The 19,890-nt window shown below is 31.8% G+C and overlaps 8 protein-coding genes across 8 annotated transcripts; 4 read left to right on the top strand and 4 right to left on the bottom strand.

Moving 5' to 3' along the window:
* Positions 1-3,127: 3,127 nt before the first annotated feature.
* On the top strand, positions 3,128-4,708 carry Kpol_472p19 (uncharacterized protein; the record flags this gene model as incomplete). Its single annotated transcript, XM_001643296.1, has 1 exon — positions 3,128-4,708. The coding sequence occupies one exon, from the start codon at positions 3,128-3,130 to the stop codon at positions 4,706-4,708; it is 1,581 nt and encodes a 526-aa protein (XP_001643346.1).
* A 276-nt stretch (positions 4,709-4,984) lies between these two features.
* On the top strand, positions 4,985-6,016 carry MTE1 (Mte1p; the record flags this gene model as incomplete). The annotated part of the gene is made up of 1 exon (XM_001643295.1): positions 4,985-6,016. One exon carries the CDS (start codon positions 4,985-4,987, stop codon positions 6,014-6,016), a length of 1,032 nt encoding a protein of 343 aa, XP_001643345.1.
* A 106-nt stretch (positions 6,017-6,122) lies between these two features.
* On the bottom strand, positions 6,123-7,133 carry Kpol_472p17 (transaldolase; the record flags this gene model as incomplete). Its single annotated transcript, XM_001643294.1, has 1 exon — positions 6,123-7,133. One exon carries the CDS (start codon positions 7,131-7,133, stop codon positions 6,123-6,125), a length of 1,011 nt encoding a protein of 336 aa, XP_001643344.1.
* A 1,375-nt stretch (positions 7,134-8,508) lies between these two features.
* Kpol_472p16 (uncharacterized protein) lies at positions 8,509-11,298 on the top strand (the record flags this gene model as incomplete). Its single annotated transcript, XM_001643293.1, has 1 exon — positions 8,509-11,298. One exon carries the CDS (start codon positions 8,509-8,511, stop codon positions 11,296-11,298), a length of 2,790 nt encoding a protein of 929 aa, XP_001643343.1.
* A 6-nt stretch (positions 11,299-11,304) lies between these two features.
* DCR2 (phosphoprotein phosphatase) lies at positions 11,305-12,894 on the bottom strand (the record flags this gene model as incomplete). The annotated part of the gene is made up of 1 exon (XM_001643292.1): positions 11,305-12,894. The coding sequence occupies one exon, from the start codon at positions 12,892-12,894 to the stop codon at positions 11,305-11,307; it is 1,590 nt and encodes a 529-aa protein (XP_001643342.1).
* Positions 12,895-16,958: 4,064 nt separating this feature from the next.
* ERG25 (methylsterol monooxygenase) lies at positions 16,959-17,885 on the top strand (the record flags this gene model as incomplete). Its single annotated transcript, XM_001643291.1, has 1 exon — positions 16,959-17,885. The coding sequence occupies one exon, from the start codon at positions 16,959-16,961 to the stop codon at positions 17,883-17,885; it is 927 nt and encodes a 308-aa protein (XP_001643341.1).
* A 239-nt stretch (positions 17,886-18,124) lies between these two features.
* COX18 (membrane insertase COX18) lies at positions 18,125-18,973 on the bottom strand (the record flags this gene model as incomplete). The annotated part of the gene is made up of 1 exon (XM_001643290.1): positions 18,125-18,973. The coding sequence occupies one exon, from the start codon at positions 18,971-18,973 to the stop codon at positions 18,125-18,127; it is 849 nt and encodes a 282-aa protein (XP_001643340.1).
* Positions 18,974-19,373: 400 nt separating this feature from the next.
* Positions 19,374-19,685, bottom strand: SPT4 (transcription elongation factor SPT4; the record flags this gene model as incomplete). The annotated part of the gene is made up of 1 exon (XM_001643289.1): positions 19,374-19,685. One exon carries the CDS (start codon positions 19,683-19,685, stop codon positions 19,374-19,376), a length of 312 nt encoding a protein of 103 aa, XP_001643339.1.
* Between the last annotated feature and the right edge of the window lie 205 nt (positions 19,686-19,890).

Below are 19,890 nucleotides of genomic sequence, written 5' to 3'. Positions count from 1 at the left end.
ACTCAAGAGAGAAAGAAGATTATGGAAAATACTTTGAACTCCATGGAGATAGATATGTTTGTGGTGACCTTGCGTATAAGCAGAATTAATGGATGGAAAACAAAAAGTGAACCTTGTTATTATTTTATTATTATGATTATTATTATAAAATATTATTACTATGTTAAAGCTCCGATTGGACTTTATTATTCAGATGAGATATAGTACCTCTCTATTGGTTGCTTATTAATTATCACTATTATCATGATATAATATATACAACAATGATAGGTTTGTGATATTGTTATTTTATTTTGTATATCTTGTAATGAAAGAGATCAACGTTTTATAATTATCATATCTTGAACTATTTATTCCGTGGACAGCGAGCTAGAAGTGATCTCCTGGTCTCTAATTTTTCTTTTACTTTTTTTCCTCCACGGAAAGAGAGATCTCATAGCATTAGAAAGATGGAATTCCGTCGTCGGGTGATCACGTGGATATATAAAACAAATCAGTCTGTGACATTATGAACAGAAGTTGTGTCGCTGAACAGGGGAGGTATAACACTAATTTGATGACTTACTGATTATTATGTATACTTAACAGTTTTTAATATTTTTAATATCTTGAAGGCAAGATATTAAAAAATGTTTTTAGAACTCCAATTCATCGTTCGAAATCTTCGATTGAATTTTATGTTCACGTGATTTTCAAATTATTTGAGATCTCCCACACTGTCACTTTTTTCAAATGCCGTAAAATACGATTGGTATTTGTAATGAGCCACCCTTTTCTGCAAAAGAAAAGAAAAGAAAAGAAAAGGGGAGGGGGGCACAATTCAAGAACTTCCAATTTGGGTATATTTTCCTATTGTACAAGATGGTCTGATGGATCAAATATATATCAGTTTGAGGATAAAGTTCTAAAGATGATGAACTAGCTCAACCTCCTCATTTAATGATTAGTGTTGATGAATCAGCTGAATTATACATTTTGTTCGTTTGTGAAACATATATACATATCAGATGACTGAGTATACTTTGTGTTTCTTATAGTACGTTAATGATAAATTAGTATCGCTCCCCATGCATGCATACACACGGAAGTACGTATGTCCTTGAAACAGGCTTGAAATCATAATCAAGATTGGCAAAAGGAGGCAAATTCAATACATATCCCTCGTTAAATAAATTATCTCAAATCATGGTTGATGTACTTGATTACAGCTCCTTAGAATTTTTGGAAAATTCTATATTTAGAAAAATATTCTTCAAACTATATACCTCGGTATGCCCAGATCTTGATCATACAACTGTAAAATGCTTTTATATCAATTGGATATATAACCAACCAAATATATTTTAAAATTTTCAAAAATTAGGTATTTTCAAATGTTTGAGAAGAAATGTCTGCCTAATTTCTGATCAAGAAATTCCTTTAAATTTTGGAATTATTGTCTATTAAAAAAATCTTATTGCTTTCAAAAATGCTGGTTGCTACTTCTTTATAAAAATCTTAGTATTGTACATTAACAACCAAATATTTGAAACATTGAAATTCAATTGGTTTCAGCATATGATTAATTTAATTATCTGAGTGGATCATCGGTTGTATCAGTAGTTAGTAGTTTCATCTCTGATGTTTTTTATTTTAAAAAAAAAATCACTGGTGTTTCAAAAGTACCTATCTATACTTATCGCTTACTAATAAGACGAAAACTAAAATTAAGACAAATAAATTATACTTTAAAACTGTATAATAAGCTCAACCCATTGTTTAATTAATAAACCAGCATTTACATTAGATATAGTTTATCTAACTACATGCATTAAGATCCATCTGATTTTGTCCTCTTAGGTCTTACAAAGATTATGCTTTTTAAAATTTAATACATGTACCTCCAAAGCAAAGCTGCATCAGGACATGCAGCTTTTGAATCACCATTATCACAATAATCTTCTCGTATCTGATAACCAAGAAACCAATTTACCTACTAAGGAAAAGTAAGATGAATTATTTAAAAACTAATAAAAAAAGAAAAATTACTGAGTTAAGTTAAAACTTAAAACAAGAGTACCCGAGTGATGAAGACCTCAATGCATCCCACCTTAATTTTAATTTAATTTTTATTACTTTTTTCTATTTGTAAGGTTGGGTTTTGTTATCTAATCCACTACAAGACTTCATTAAACTGCAGACTTTTAAACTTAATAATTAATTACTCAAAAGGCAACCATTTAACCTTATGCAAAAAATATATAATTACGATAATCAACAACCAAACCTTAAAAACTTAAAATAATCTTGCAGCTCCATTGGTTTTTTAACTGTTACTTAAGTTCCTTTCGATAGCTGTATTTTCAGATTATTTTTCATATCTGTATTTTTAAATTTTCTTGTTCCACGCCAATTTCTTCGCGTTTATCCAAAGAACCCAGCAATTTTTAAAATATTGAATATATAAACCCAGCCATAATATTTATTTAAGTTACCAATGCCAATGGACTTTATTAAGAGTAAGGAAAGAGAGTTTGATATTTGGATACGAGGGCTATTGCATGAATATTCAACTTATTAGATTAAATTGTTATATCTACAATACCAGTGTTTAATAAACGGGGGTGATGTTTATTTTTAGCCGGTTAACCAGCCATATTTTTTAATTTTAATAGTATTCAAAGTCATACTAATGTTGTAATATTGGTACGTATTGTTTCAAAGTGATGATAATAAATGAGTGTTGTTTCGGAAGTTGATAAAGACTTAATACTTTTTAAAATTTTATTAATGGTCTTATTGTTCTTTTAAATTTTTTCTTCACTTTCAATGCAAAAGTCTCTTGGTTTATTCCTTGATCTGAAAAATATATATAGACAAACTTAAAATTGCTTATTTGCCGTTTCAAATATAACTCCAGAATCGGGTTCCTCAACTTTGATCTATTTAACTTCAATATTATCCAAGACACTGTAGATACAACGATCCTACGTTAGTACAAGAACATAAGGCATCATTACTTTATTTGAAAAAGTTCAATCATCTTCAATTCATCCAATACATCAAAATTTAGCCTTAGATTGCTTCATAGTTCATATAATCCATATCGAAGAGTTTCTTTTGGTTAATACATCCTTCCAAGGTAAAGATGATATATACTATAAGTGAAGGCGGTACTACTGGTTCTTCTGAATATAGTGATCATTCATCAGATGGAAGTTCCAAATATTCAGATAAGGGTGGAACTCCCAAAATTAGGCAATCATATATAAATAATGCAACGTCAGTAGAAAATAGGAATACCCAACAGCCATCAATTGATCAACAACTTTCAACTACCCCTCAAGTTAACACAAATGCTATAAATTCACCAACAATAAGATACAAATACAGTAATACCAGTATCAAAGACTCGATATTACACACGCATGACCATAGAATTGAACAAAGAAGAAGTCCATATCTTATAGAGGTAGATGACAGGTATGTTCCGAATCTAAGTACTGAACATCTAAGTAGTACGGGGACTGTTTCTACTTCCATGCTATTAGATGAAAGCCATAGCAGAAGAACTTCCATAACGAACTCAACACACCAGTCAAGATTTTCGTTACCATCTCATGGCAGAAGACCATCTGTATTATCTACAAAGAATAATCTTGGCCATAGTTCAACTCATAGCCGAGAACTTGCATCCTTAAAGATTGATGCTAGCAACCTTACCAAACCTGAAAATGCATACAGCAAGAATAACAATTCATCCTCAAGTGGGTCGTCGTACCGATATGACGATACTTTAGAGCCTGACATCGAAGAGGCAGTCGCCCTTTTAAGGCGGGAGATGGGCACTGCGACACCAAGAGTTAGTTATGTTACTACTTTTCCAAATAATAACCATAACCTTTCAACACCAACTAGTTCACAAGATCCTGATTCAACTGGAGGTATTACTATTGGTACTTCGTATTTAAAGGGATTTGAAGGACACGATGTTGAAATTGACGAATACAATCCTAAGGAGTCTATAATCGGTTCAGCAATGCCAGTTGCTAGAAGTATGGCTGGTGCTAAAAGACCAATATTAAAAGAAGTTTCACCTAAAAATAATTCTCCTCAAGGTTTCAAGAACTATTCATCGTATGATGAAAAAAATCTTGCGGATGTATCAAGAGATGATACCTTTGATGAATGGAGTTTACCTAACTTATCATTTGGTGAATTTACTGACAATCAAATTGATCAAACAATTGATATATTAGATACTTATCGTCGAAGTATGTTTACAACTCCTAAAATTTTAGATAACGAATATCAAACAAGATATAAAAACGAATTATTATTTGATCAATATTATTCAGATAATAATCAATCTCCACTTCCAATTCAACACATTGACTCTAACTCATTGTATTCATATGATTCTAAAACACAAGGGTTTTTTGAAATTTATAGTAAATGGAGGTTTGCATTAGTATTAACATGCTGTATATTCGTTCCACCATTATTCTTCATGATAGCCTATGGTAAGGGAGAAAATGCTATGATTTCGGATTATAGACTGCTGAGAATGCTAATGAATTCAAATCATAGAATAAATATCTTAAAAGGATTTATTTGGGACGTAGATGTCAGTTGGATAAGAAGAGCATTTTTATACCTGGGCTTATTGGAAACAGCTTTAATTTTAGCTTGCATTGGTATCGGTTTTGGTGTAGGTTTAACACGTTAGCATAACTTGTAATATTATTAAATAGATACTTGTTTTTAGTCATTTCACATAGCATACATATATATAATTAATTATATAATTTAACTAACTTTAATATTATTCACTTACGCGTAAATTGTCTGAACATTTACAATTAAATTTTGTTAACGCGATGAGATAAGAACTCTAATACTATATCAATTAAGCAACCAAAGGGAAAAGAACAATGATATTAGAATATCTATTTGAAGTTACAAATGATATAAAAACTTACGAATATATGATACTATATCAATCATGATATCTCATATAATCGAATACCAATGTCAATATACTGATCAAGTAAGAAAGAAGAATAAAATATGGCATGATGGGCGATTAAAATACTTTCAAATTAATAATAGATTTCAATTATTTACAGAGGAAGACAATGTACTTCTGGGGAGCTCATTTATTACAAATCAAAAAGAAGTCGATGTGATATTAGATGAGGAGGGTTTCAACAAGGTTGAGCACAAGATTTTTGGACAATATATGGTGGTGATATCAGAGATCACAAATGAATATGATAGAGAAGTAAATGTTTCAGCAGCAGGTTCACGAGATTCTAAAATCTCAACTCAGAGGAACAATTGTGCAAATTATAAGTCATATACCCCCAAGAGACAGATTGTGAGCAATACAACTACGAAGGGAACTGCAGATTCAGGAGGGAGCTCACTAGCATTGAAATTCAATACTCCATTTAGAAAACCCAGAATGATTGGCTCACAGTCTGAAGATTTAAAAGCTGCTCACACTAACATAAATAGACCAAATATTAGAAGTAAGGTAGATAGAAGGGATACTGATAAAATAGATTATTCTTTACCGAATAAAAATGTATCAAGTAATAAACCAATTAAGACAAGTGGTAATATCAGAAAGGTTATACCTGACAAACCGTTAAACATTGGTCATAAAAAGGCTGAATGCATTGATAACGAAATAAAAGACAATAGATTGGATAGTTTAGAAATACGAAAAGTGGTATCAAATGCGACCAGTCCTTTGTATGAAGAGACTATTGGTAGAGAAAATAAACAAAACATAGCCAGTGAAATTCAAAATAAAAGTGCATCAAAAGTAAAAATAGCAAATAAATCAATAAGTCCAGAACCGAAATCTATAAGCCCAATACCTACCAATAATGACCAAGTGACAGAAAGCCTGGTTAATTCCGACAATGCTGAAAAGTTAAATTCTAATAAAGATAATAAAATCAGTAAAGCTAAGAGGGCTCCTAGACGTAAAATCCGTGTTATAGATCATCAACCAATAATTATTTAAAGAAACTAAACTCTTTACATAGCAAAGAAAAATAAACATAGGTATACACATAGACATATTTATATAATATACCATTCAAGTGATGACAACATTCAAATATTATTCTTCAATCCGTTTCTTCAATCCGTTTCTTCAAATCTTCAAATAAGGTTACTGCATCTTTGGAGAATAATCTGATACCTTCTGATAATTTCTCTGTTGCCATTGCATCCTCGTTCAGTGCAAACCGGAAGGAAGATTCATCATCTATAAAGGAAACCTTTTCTTCACCTAATGTTTTTGCAGTCTCTACATCGAGAACTTTTGGTATTGGATCCTTACTTTTATATAATTCATCCAGTAGTTTTGGTGATATAGTTAAATAATCAATACCAGCTAAAGCTCTCAATTCTTCGATATTTCTAAAAGAGGCACCCATAACAATTGTTTTATAACCATGTTTCTTATAGTAATTGAAAATTTTCTTTACAGATTTGACACCAGGGTCATCTTCACCAGAATATGTTTTACCAGTTTTGTTTTTATACCAGTCCATTATTCTTCCTACAAAAGGAGAAATCAAAGTGACGCCAGCTTCTGCAGCCGCGACAGCTTGGGGAAAAGAGAATAACAAAGTACAATTGACATGAATTCCATGCTTTGATTCAAGCTCTTTAGCAGCAAGGATTCCTTCCCAAGTTGAAGCTAATTTAATCAATACTCTTTCTTTGGGTACACCTATTTCTTCGTATAGCTTAATTATTTTTAAAGCTTTATTAACACTGGCATCTTTGTCAAAAGATAGTCTGGCATCAACTTCTGTCGAGACTCTTCCTGGAACAATTTGTAAAATTTCTCTGCCAAATTCTACGAGTAATCTATCAAAAGCCAAATCCACTTGTTCATCAAAGTTATCGGAATTCATCTTGGCATAATTGACAGCTACATCAATAAGGCCAGAATATTGTTCCTTTTTAGTAGCTTGCAAGATTAAAGTTGGATTCGTAGTTGAATCCTGAGGTTTGTACTGCTCTATTGATTCGAAATCACCTGTATCTGCTACAATCACGGTACCAGTCTGTTTTAGAGAGTCTAAAGAGGTACCATTTTTTTGTTTTTTATCAACATGTCCAGCCATTATGATATGATAAGTTTTGTAATATTAATTCTCCTGTTTGATATTCTGCCTAAATTATTCGAATAAGCAACTATATTCCTCTATTTGAACTAAAGAAACCTTAATGTATTTTAAGCAAACATTAAAATAGGATATTCTCAATGGCCATATATATATAGTTGACAAAAGGGTACAACGAAATAAAATCACAATTTTTTTTTCTTGGACGATTGATATAGTGCCCAAAGACATTTTTTTAATCAATGCCAATTTTTGTTTATTACATCAAATCAAGTAGTTATTTCAAGTCAAAGAAAGATAGGATACAATCCCTTAAATTAAGAACCTTTACTATACAATGGAAAGGAGTGAAAAGCTCGTGAGAACAGTTAATTTATCGAATGTAATAATTCTCCGTTATTACTATTCCTAAAGTTGAGGTCGACACTGTTCTTTACATTACTGTGACGGCTGTTCGCATCATTCTTATAATTCACAACCAATTGTAACGTCAGTCTCTCTTTAAAAAGGTCTTTCGAAATCATATAAGGGACATGCCATTATCATAGACATTCTCCAGTAAGGTAAACGAACCTTTTTCTTCCCTTTATGGTGAGATAATAAATATGATTCCATACAATTTCAATTGATTAATTAATTAATTACCAAAGAAGAGAAGCGAAGAGAAGAGAGCGGAACAGAGCGGAACCAAACAAGAAAAGCACCAAAAGGACAAAAAGAAAAGATAAAGAAACGGTTACTCTAATCATGTGACATACTGTACACGTGATACACATGTCACATGATACAAACACACGTGACCATAGTTTTTTCAGTTTTTTCGATTTCATTTTTTCCCGTTTTGCCTTAAAACCCAAAAAAATTTTCTTTTCGAAATGATTTTTTTTCGAAGTTTGAAAAATTTCGAAGCTTTTTACTGAAAAATTGTCGCTAATTTGACTAAAACAATTAAGTGTAACAATGGTTCACATGAAAAAGAACAATGTCCATATTAAGGTCAGATCTGATTAAGGGTACCGGATTTTTTACATTAAAGTATAACACATTGTAGTAGTTTTGGTAACAGTGACTTGGGTATTGATTTTTTTTTTATTTAATTTGCAAAAGTTTTTATTCGAGTGAGAGAAGCTTTTGAACAAATTACAAAAACAACAACAGCAAAAACTACAAAAACTACATAGGAACGGTCAAAATTGGGAATAAGAATAAGGTCTTGAAATTTTTACAGACACAATAACATCTATAGCGCCAGGTGCAATTAATACAGAGGTATATTGGTATATTCATATTTTCCTATTGCACTTAATTATCATTTCTATTTGACACATTTCTAATTAACTTCAAAATTTTTATTATTATTTTAGTATTTTAGAAAATGTGTGATGATGATACACAACTATTATACAAGAGATTGAAAAATGAATACGATGAGCTATTCAGAGTAAAGGAGGAGAACAATCTAGAGATACATCCTATCTTTAATGTATTACCTTCAAAAAAGGAATATCCTGATTATTACGCTTTAGTTAAAAATCCAATCTCTTTTAATACTTTGAAAAAAAGATTACAAGGTTATAACGATCCACAACTATTTGTTAACGATGTGGCATTTATTCCTTGGAATGCAAAACTTTATAATACTCCTACTTCAGTAATTGTAAAGTATGCAAATATTTTAGAAAATCATATTAGAAATTCTTTAGTTCCAAATTTAAGAAAATTTTATCCAAATTTATATTTCCCAAATTTAGGTAATCCACTGGATTCATTGAATTTACAAAGTAATACTAATTTTAACAATAATATGGTAAATATACAGCAGCAATTACCTCAACAACAACAACAACAACAACAACAGCAGCAGCAGCAACAGTTTATTCAACAACCACAACCGCAAGTGAAGCAAGTACAAATACAACAACCTCAACCCCAACAGCCTCAACCTCAGCAACTTCAGCAACCTCAAACAAAATTTGTAAATATCAATAATGGAAATAATAACTTCAATAACAATAATATGAACATGAATGTAGTAAATACACAAAATTTACAAATGAGACCAGCCACAACAACAATGCAACAGGTACAAATTAATCCTCAGGATTTGAATAACAGTCAAGGTTCAATGACATTTATGAGAACTTCCTTAAATAATTCAGGAGATTCTCCATCGTTTTCGTCCGCGCCAATTTCACAATCTACAACCCCACAACCAATGTCATCATTCAGACAGTCTCAACCACCTCAACAATTGCAAATACAACAACAAAATTCAAAACAAAAGAGAACTCATGTAAGGCGTGGTAGACCCCCTGTAATAGATCTTCCGTATGTCCAAAGAATTAAAAATATTTTTAAGATGTTAAGAAAAGTTGTAGATCAAGCTGGAGAACCATTAACTCTTACATTCGAGAAACTACCAAGTAAAGAATCATTTCCTCAATATTATCAACTAATAAAAAATCCAATATCTCTTGAAGATATAAGGAAGAAAGTGAAAACAAGAAAATACAAAGATTTCAAGACTTTCCATGATGAAATGAATTTAATGCTTTCGAATTATAAGATTGCAAACCTTAATAGTCCTCATAACCTTAAAAGACATGCTCTATTGGAAAAAGATTTTAATTTAATGGTAGAACAGGAACTAAGCAAACCTGACACTGACTACATGCCAGAAGGTGAAGTAAAATACCCTCTGGATAGTATTCAAATTCAGGGAAAAATATATAATATTGGTGATTGGGTTTTATTAGCAAATCCAAATGATCCTTCAAAGCCTACTGTTGGTCAAGTTTTCAAGTTTTGGAAAACCCCTGACGGTAAGCAATGGCTAAATGCTTGTTGGTATATTAGACCAGAACAAACAGTTCATAGAGTTGATAGACTATTTTACAAAAATGAAGTTGTCAAGACTGGTCAATATAGAGATCATCTCATAGAAGATATACTATGTCAATGTTACGTGGTTCATTTTACAAGATATCAGCGTGGTGACCCAGATGTAAAAGTTGATGGTCCATTATTTGTTTGTGAATTCCGTTACAATGAAAATGATAAAGTATTTAATAAGATCAGAACATGGAAAGCTTGTTTACCGGAAGAAATTCGTGACCATGAAGAAGTTACTATTCCTGTAAATGGTAGAAAATTTTTTAAGTATCCTTCTCCACTGAGGCATCTGTTACCTGCAAATGCTTCAATCAATCAACCTCTACCAGATCCAACATTAGGTTCGAAGAATGGCCCACCTTTAATGGGTGCAGTTTACTTGAGGCCCAAAATTTCGAAAGATGATTTAGGTGAATATTCTACGTCTGATGAATGTCCTCGTTATATTATAAGACCTGGTGACCCATCTGAACCTGGACTTGTTAATTATGAGACGGGTACATTAGTGACCAATACAACTACTGCAAACTCTTTACCAAGAACAGGTAATTCAAGTGTTAAGATGACTGCAATGAAGAACATAAAGACAACAACCACACCTCCTGTATCTAAAGCAATGACATCCTCACCTGTAATCAATACAGTCAGACAAAATATTACAAAGCCAGTTCAACAACCAAAACATACTGATGAAATAATGTCAGGCAAAACAATTGAGAAGTTGAAGGTAGCGAAAAGACAAAATTTAAAGGAATATCAAATGAACAAAAGGAAGCCAAATAATCACAATTTATCAAAAATGGTTAATAACTTAACTAGTAAAGCTTCAAAAAATAGTGTGGGCCAAATTATAGTTGAGACTACGGGTGCTTATGTGATACCTATTTCTATAAATAACGATACTGAATTTCTTCATAGATCAGATTACAACAGCCAGGTTAGAAGATATGGCAAAAACAATGTTGTCAAGGGTAGGAATAATAGGGGAGAGGTTTTATGGTTTCCAGGACCATCTGTTAATGTAAGTGAAAGACTTTTGAATAGTGATGATCCTAACTTTACGATATCTTTAAATAGATGGATGAAATCAAAAAGAATGGATTATGATGAGGTTGAAGAACCTTTAGGAGAAGGAGAAGGAGAAGGAGAAGTTACGGAAGGAGAGACAATGGAATCTGATGATAAAGTTACATTACCTCATAAGGTATTGATGGGAATTAGACCATCATCTAACTATATAGCATATAAATTACGACAAGGGTCGCCTATTTAAAATAGTCTATAATGATACGCCGTTTTGTACTAGTAATTGTTCTTCGAATTTTTCCTTAGGCTTACTATTTAAACGTTTCCAAGTCTTGATACTTAGATCTTTGCCATTAATTTCATATAGTCTGACCCTTCTTTCAGTTCCTCCATAACCACCGTAACCACCTTCACCTGCGGCACCTCCAAAACATAGCCAAGTGCCGTATTTCTTAGATTTCTCTAACAAACAATAGTCATTACAATGGTCGTGACCTACACCTACGACTTGAACCTTTAATGATTTCAATACGTCTAACGCACCAGAATTATAACGTGGTGCTGTTACACCTTCTTTAAATAAACCTACAATTACATTTTTCACACCTTCATCAGATTTAGTATTTAAGAATTCAGGTAATGGAATATGGAAGAAAGCCATATTTAATGGTGTTTCTGTTCCATAATTTTCTTTGACATAATTTAGTTGAGATTCCTTTATCCAATCATACCCGAGCTTAACTTTACCAGTTTTTGTTGTCGCTTTCTTATGTGAATCCAAGAATATTAGAGATGCTAGAGGAGAACCATCGGAAGCCCTAATCTTATGAATATAATTACCAGTACCAAAAGTATTGTCAGATGTGTCAAAATTTGGATTATAGCGAAACATAGAATAAGGCAAACTCATTGCTAGATTTGATAGCTGAACTCTTGATAAGGAACCTTCATCATCATGGTTTCCCCATACCATTGTCCAAGGAATTTTTCTTCTTATAATAGGATTTACAACTTTAAACAGGGCACTAGTGGCGTCTAAAGAACATTGACTACCCATTATTTGATCACCAGTGAAAACAACCAAATCAGGTCTATCCAAGTTCAAAATCGATTCAATAAAAGTTCTTGTTTTAAAATCTGCGTTACAATCTTCAGTTTTTGGGTATTCATCCCTACACTCTCCATCTAAAGTTGAATAATGCAAATCAGCCAATTGTAAAATTTTGAATTTATTAGTTCTACCCTTAACACCTAACTGAATTTCTGGTAAAACTTCTTTCGAACTATTTGGTTTATATACTGAAAGTTTTGTCCATTTGCTGTTACCAGGAAGAGAGATATCATCTATTATATTCCATTTTAATCTCGGATCTACCTCAACGTTGAACAAAACATCAATGCCTTTAATGGTAGAATCTCTTTTACCATTTCTTGTGACGAATATATTTTTAGCTAATTTATCATATTTTTGTTTTCTATCAGAATTGTCACTTGTTATACCAGTAATGAAATCCTTTTTAGCCAAGTTTTTTGAAATATGATCATAATAGATGTAATTTGCAAGTCTTATACTACCGGTTTTTGCCTTCAAATCCTTTCTTACAATTTTTCTGGTGGTGCCTTTAGAGTGACCAGTTGAATGTAAGATACGAGGACAAATTTCCATGGAGAACATATGAACACATTGAAGAATACCAACATCTACAATGACTTGATCACCATTATTAATATTCTCTGTTTCATTATGGGTGACTCTCTTCACATATTTGAATGAACCCAAGAAAGTTACCAATAAGATCGAGTATAAGACCAATCTCAAATATTTTTTATTGATAAAACCCATGTCTCTTAAAATTGAGCAAAGTTTCTTACTTTCTCCAGTATTTAATATTTTATACTTGCAGTATCAAATTTGTAGAACTCTTGAACTGAGATAGGAAGTAAGTTTAGTTTATATGCTGTTCTGAAGAAATTGATATTAAAAATAATAAAATGGATATAAATTAATGGCAACAAGTTTAACTTTATTATTGTTACTATTATTCCAAATCAACAATTTAATTAATCTTGATTCACATGAAGTATGAAGGAATGCAGCAAAAACAGCCATCAAAGCAGGAGAACCGACGATAGCAGAGAATGTTTTTATATAATCATTATTCTCAATGCACTTGCATTCAAGTTTAGAATTCGATATGGGTCAATGATGTCGATGATGTCGATTAATCAAAACTTAATCAACTAATCTGATCTCACAGCCGTTACAACTACATTCAAATTTCCAGATCATAGTCGCCAAACAGATCGGGAAATTGCAGAATATTCCAAAAAGAGACGAGAAATTCAATTCATGGTTCGATACTCTCGGTGGCACGTGACTAAGACGAGAAAAATGTTTAGTCATGTGACCATTTCTTGTACTTGTAAAAGAGGAAAGATAAATAATTTGCAACGAACATTTTAATATAGTTGCACGTGACTTAGTTTAGATATTTAGTTAACGTTTGGAAGATGCCCAGGTTTAGACCACTGACAATGTCTTTATCTATACACTTAGAGGTATGACATTCGAGTAAATTTGTTTTTGAAATCCTACTGACCATGGGAAGATTGCTCAATCGATTGCTCTTAGAGTACCACTAAAATTTAAGATATAGTAAGAGCAATTATAAAGAATTTTGTGGAGAGTAAATTAAATTTGAAACGTTTGAGAAGAGCAAAATAGATCGATTGATAGTTACTAGGATAATGTTTGAGCGTATCCTTAGAATGGGAAGAAACAAAGCATGTATAGGCAAAATGTTTCATACGAACATTTAGTTTGAGGAACTCATATTTCTGTTTCGTTGCCAGTAAATATTTGATTACGATATTAACATGTATAAGATTGAGAATTCTCCGAACATGATATGATCCAAGTAAGAAGTTTAATTTCGTTTGGAGTTAACGACAAGCCTCCCCCCAAAGAAAAACAAAAATTATGGGCAACAGCATCGATTAATCAATAAACCGCCGCTGAATAAGAACTTTTAAAATATAGATTTAGGGAAATGAAATATTCGTTCATAGGACGAAGTGTCAATTTAAGCACTTCACTCACATTACAATTGCAGACAACATATATATTTAGTTAAGTCAAAGAACGAGTTTCATTATCCAAGTTAAAAACAGAGAAGACAATAAGTCATCGTACGGAAATTATCAATGGATAAATGAATGAATGGGAACGACCGCAAACAAGAAATTCAGCCTGCTTTTCTATCTGACGGTCGTATGAATACCTTTTTATCTAATTTTAAACTAAATAATCAGTCAATGGAAAGATTTATAGGAAACAAAATTATACGCAGAAACATATTTTTAAATTCGATGGAGCACAATAAGAAATGGTCGGTCGCTTACAGGATAAAAACACAATGAGCTAAACGCAATCAATAATCATCTCATACAAACACACCATCAAAAATTCGAGTTACTTGCTCATGAATCAACATTATCTTCCTTTAACATTGGAAATGGCGAAGGCATAAAACTAAATCAAAATTGTTAATTACATCTCTGCAAAAAATAAAAAAAGATTAATTCCTTGATCATCAATCCACCATGTCTATCTATCTCATCGCTCAAATACCTCCCATCTTAGTAATAACATCTCATTCACCGCCAATTAATTTAGGATCGATGTCTATCGTTTGCTATTACAATATATATCTCGTATAGGAGCCAGAACTAAAACAAGTTTCAAAATTTCTTTTTGTCTGTGTTTCTTATTCTGTATCACCTTCTCTTGCATATCCTGAGTTCACTAAGAGGCTCTGATTTCATATTTTGTCAATTGTCAATGTACGACCACTTCTCTTAACCAATGCTCATCTCTCAAGTTGAAAATATCCTAAAACAGCATATTACCATTTAATTCAGTATTTATACTGCATATTTCTTTTTATTTGAGTCGGATTCCTGCGTCGAGCACTGAGGACGGACGCACTGGTAAGTAAAATGATAGAAGACCAAACCAAACCAAAAAGAAAATAAAAAGATAAAAATAATCCAGTCCTATCCGCTTCCTCACTATCCAGTATGATTCGAAAAGACATATTCAGATGAGATAGATGCACAGTTTAGTAGTGCGACCCAAATCGATGTATCCGAGATATAACAGGAAGTGGAAATACCATTTAGTGAGAACACACCCACCCATCCACGTAGTTTTTAATTGCAATTGCTTTTTTAGTCCGATTCCTACAGAGTTATCACAATCACTTGTTCAGTTTACTGTAAGGCATTGCTTGATACTCTTCTCGTTTGAGGTCCAAGATATATCATTTTGTAACACGATAGTCCTGGACAGTAGCTAATAACATTAACATCATGTCTTTTTTTTAACTTCTTTTTTTTTTGCTGCCAAAGAAAGCTTGCTGTATAGATCGAAATTTTTTTAGTCAAATAATCGTCTTGGTCAATATTACTGATAAAATAATTATCTTGCAATGAATTTTACTATGGGTGAAAAACTTACGTGGATTGGTTAGATGAATTCGTTTAGAGTAACTAACTCTCTCGTAATTGAATTTATACTGTTAGTATTGTTATTGCTACTGCTATTGAAAAATTTATATATTTACTTTTTTTAGTGAACTATACGCTAAAATTTACTCAAGTGGTTCTATATTTCTTGCAGAAAAGTAGATACATAATTGAAATTTAATGTGGATGATGAAAAATCATTAAACCGATATTACACATTCAATGCTACTCTTTAATCCTTTGACTGGCAGGAATCACATTATCCCATGAAACCTGATCTAAAATACTGGCGAGCATCATTGCTACCCATTCATTCCATTTCATTCCTATAGATTGATCTTTCTGACGTTTCTTCAGAATAGCGTGCTCTGCCTGTTTTATTGTAGTTTCTTTTAGTTTGTCGTTCGTACGCTGGATACATCAATTTCGTAGTCTTCCTATACAGAAAGAAAGAGAGTTGATGCCATTTCTTGTCGTTAATTTTCTCGGGTTTCATATTGAAAGGTTATTATTTATTTATTTACTGATGAATCCTTACATAGTATGCTATACTATACTAAATTAACTTAAAATTAAAAAAAAAAAAAATTTATTGAAAAAATTAACGTTATTGAGAAAGGCATTTCCTATTTTCTGTTAGATTAGTTTAGTAGCAACCAAATCTAACTTAACAGAACTAGTTTATTTCTAGTACAGGTAATATTTTCTACTTAAAAAATAGTGTTGTTACTATTATTCTTCTGCATATTCTTTCTAAATTAGATGAGCTAACCAAAACAAAAAACTCTTTTTTATTTTGGTGCATCTGGTTTCTGTTATTATTTCGATTGAATCTTGAAAGCACATTTTCGCTGTATAGATTAAGATATATAGATATATATTGATAAATGTGTTGTATTTGCGGTAGTGGTTATAGTGTTGCTTAAACGAGGATATTGGGTAGGTCGAGATGAGGTAGTTTGTACTATTATTTTTTATAATTTATTTTGTCATATCTTCATTTTTTATTTTATTGTTACTATTGTTTTAGGAATTCCTTTTGTTCTAGTGAAAATGTTAGAGAAGAGGTTTATTAAGTGGTAGTTAATGCAATAGGAAAGGAAGAAGAAGAGGAAGGAAATAAAAAATTTTCTACTTTTTTACTCTAAGTTCTCTTTGGTAATACTTATTACCTGCTCATTCACATACTCATTTATAATATATAAATATAGACACATACTTACTTTGATTAACGTATGCATCTCATTTTAATAATTTTTCTTTATATATATATAGACCAGACTTTATTCTTTTATACTAATCATTTCTCATCGTCTTTTAATTCTTGATATACAGAATACCAGTCGATTCAACTCAACAACAACTTCTAGTACCAAGAGAATGTCTGCTGTTTTCAGTAATTCAACACTTTCTGAACTTTTGAGGGATGACTCCTTCTCAAAGACTTTGCAAAATGTCATAACCTCTCAACCACAATTAAATGTTATGGAACAATACTGGGCCGCTTGGTATACTTACATGAGCAATGATATCCTAGCTACCGGTTTGATGTTCTTTTTATTGCATGAATTCACCTACTTTGCTAGATGTTTACCATGGTTCGTCATAGATCAAATCCCATACTTCAGAAGATGGAAGATTCAACCAACTAAAATCCCATCTGCTAAGGAACAATGGCACTGTTTCAAATCTGTCGTCTTATCCCATTTCTTAGTCGAAGCCATCCCAATCTGGACTTTCCACCCAATGTGTGAAAAATTAGGTATCTCTGTTCAAGTTCCATTCCCAACTCTAAAGAGAATGACTTTGGAAATTGGTTTATTCTTTGCTTTAGAAGATATGTGGCATTACTGGGCTCACCGTTTATTCCATTACGGTGTCTTTTACAAGTACATTCACAAGCAACATCATAGATACGCTGCTCCATTCGGTTTATCTGCTGAATATGCTCATCCAGCTGAAACTTTATCCTTAGGTTTCGGTACCGTTGGTATGCCAATTCTATACGTTTTATACACTGGTAAATTACATTTGTTCACTTTATCCTTATGGGTTGTTTTAAGATTATTCCAAGCCGTTGACTCTCACTCTGGTTACGATTTCCCATGGTCTTTGAACAAGTTCTTACCATTCTGGGCCGGTGCTGAACATCACGATTTACATCACCACTACTTCATTGGTAACTACGCTTCTTCTTTCAGATGGTGGGATTTCTGTTTGGACACTGAAGCTGGTCCAGAAGCTAAGGCTGCTAGAGAAGAAAGAATGAAGAAGAATGCTGAACAAAACGCTAAGAAGGCTAACTAAGCATTTAGTGTCATCTCAACTCAAGAAAAAAACATCTAAAGATCCATAGAATAGACAGTTTAATTACTGGTACTATCATGATTTTGTCATTATTTATATTAAATTTCATTATATTTTTTAATTATATTTCAAATGAGTAGTCATTTTGTAAATTATAATCTATAAATTTAAATTATTATCGTATTCACTATAGAACAATCGTACTTTCTTTTTCCTTTCCATAAATATGCAGTATATATTTACATGTTAGTGTCATTATTATGTAACGGCCATAAAGTATCAAGAATATAGTTCTGTATTAAAGAGAACACTTGAGATGTTATCCAATAAACGGTTAATAAAATCGATGCTTGTGATGAAACACCCATCATGAATATACTACCTAATCTTGATACAGTCAGTATGCTTTGTGTGGTTTTGGATAATTTCGTATTGTCATAACCTTTAAAGTTTCTCTTATTGAACATGATTCCATTATATTCAACATTAATTAATGACACAGTACCTAGTACTATTGGCAACAAAAAAGGAGCCGAATCTAATGCTAAACTCAAATCAGTGCTGACATCTAATATATTATATATGTTATTCGTTTCAATTAGTGTAGTGCTGCCATCCGTAAGTTTCCTTATACCTAAGGAAATTGTTACCCATAAAGGTATTTGTACTAATGGTAATAGTACATTTTTCCACATATCTACGTTATATTTTTTAAATAGTTTCTTCTGTCTTTTTCTAGTTTCTTTCATTGATAAATATGTTATCTGCTCAGGTGTAAGCTTTTGAGTTTGAGCTAATCTAAATTTTACCACCGGTGATATTGATGATACGATGTTTCTCAATTCATTTTGTTTTACCAATCTTTTTCTTTGTAATATACTCAATGGTAATGTTAAAAACGTTCTCATTAAGACTGTTGTTGCTGGAATTAAAATTAGCCATGGTAATTTTGAAGCTTCATGTAAAGTTTCAAAATTTTCAGCAACATACGATATAGTTGAAAACTTTGGTGATTTGAGAGTATTCCCTCTCAGGATAGACAACGTAGTAGGCCTTACAGGTCGTATACACAAAGCCCTTGATAACATCTGTAGTAGATATCCAATTGATATGTTTTTATTAGCAATTTCACATCTTTTCTATCTTTCTTTAGTTACTTTCATAATCACTTCTTTAAATTCAATTTTTTAAACTTTTATATTTTCGAAATGATATTAGTTTCTATACCGTATATTTTCGTATATCTAAGCAAAAAGGATATAGAAGCAGTTAATAGCCCTACTTAATCGGTATATTATCTTTTAAGATAGTAGAGAAAAAGCACAAGTACCATATTCACTTATTTTCAAAAATGCATTAAATTACAAAATATACAACCAAAAAATAATATAAAATTACACAACGTTACAACTAATGACATAAACAAAAGCAGAATTATGCAATTATATGTATACTATTGTTATTATAAACCCCATGACATAAATTTGTCTATTCGACTTGACTACCATCTCTTGGCTTATAATGTGGTAACAAATCTACAACCTCGATAGGCAATCTACCATCAACTTTAACAGCGTACATGCCTGGGATATTTTGGTCTACATTTAACCATTTGGCTACCCAAGATTTGCTTGGCTTACACATACCCACCAAACCTTCAAAAGATGGTGAGGTACATTCCATTGTAGAGACACCAGCTTCTTCAAATATACCTTGGCAGTTTGGACAACCTTCTCTTGAAAATTCGTTAGTTGTCTGTACTATCCCACATAACATACATGCTCTTTCACTGGAAGACATCCCTACCGAAGTTACTGAACGTTGAAGTGGATTTCTTGATTTGATTGAACAACAAATATACGTTATATTATAGTTTTTATTAACTTGTCAAAGTGCTTTATAGATAAAGCCAATATTAAATATCAGCATGAACTTATTTAATAAATGAGTTTTATTTAATAATTACATAGAAACCATCGTTTGTTACGTAGAAAGTAATATGTAT

The sequence above is a fragment of the Vanderwaltozyma polyspora genome, genomic scaffold, assembly GCF_000150035.1.
Source record: "Vanderwaltozyma polyspora DSM 70294 KpolScaffold472 genomic scaffold, whole genome shotgun sequence".
NCBI lineage: Eukaryota > Fungi > Ascomycota > Saccharomycetes > Saccharomycetales > Saccharomycetaceae > Vanderwaltozyma > Vanderwaltozyma polyspora.
The sequence above is the reverse complement of the archived record's forward strand: the minus strand, read 5'-3'. Positions and strand labels throughout refer to the sequence as shown.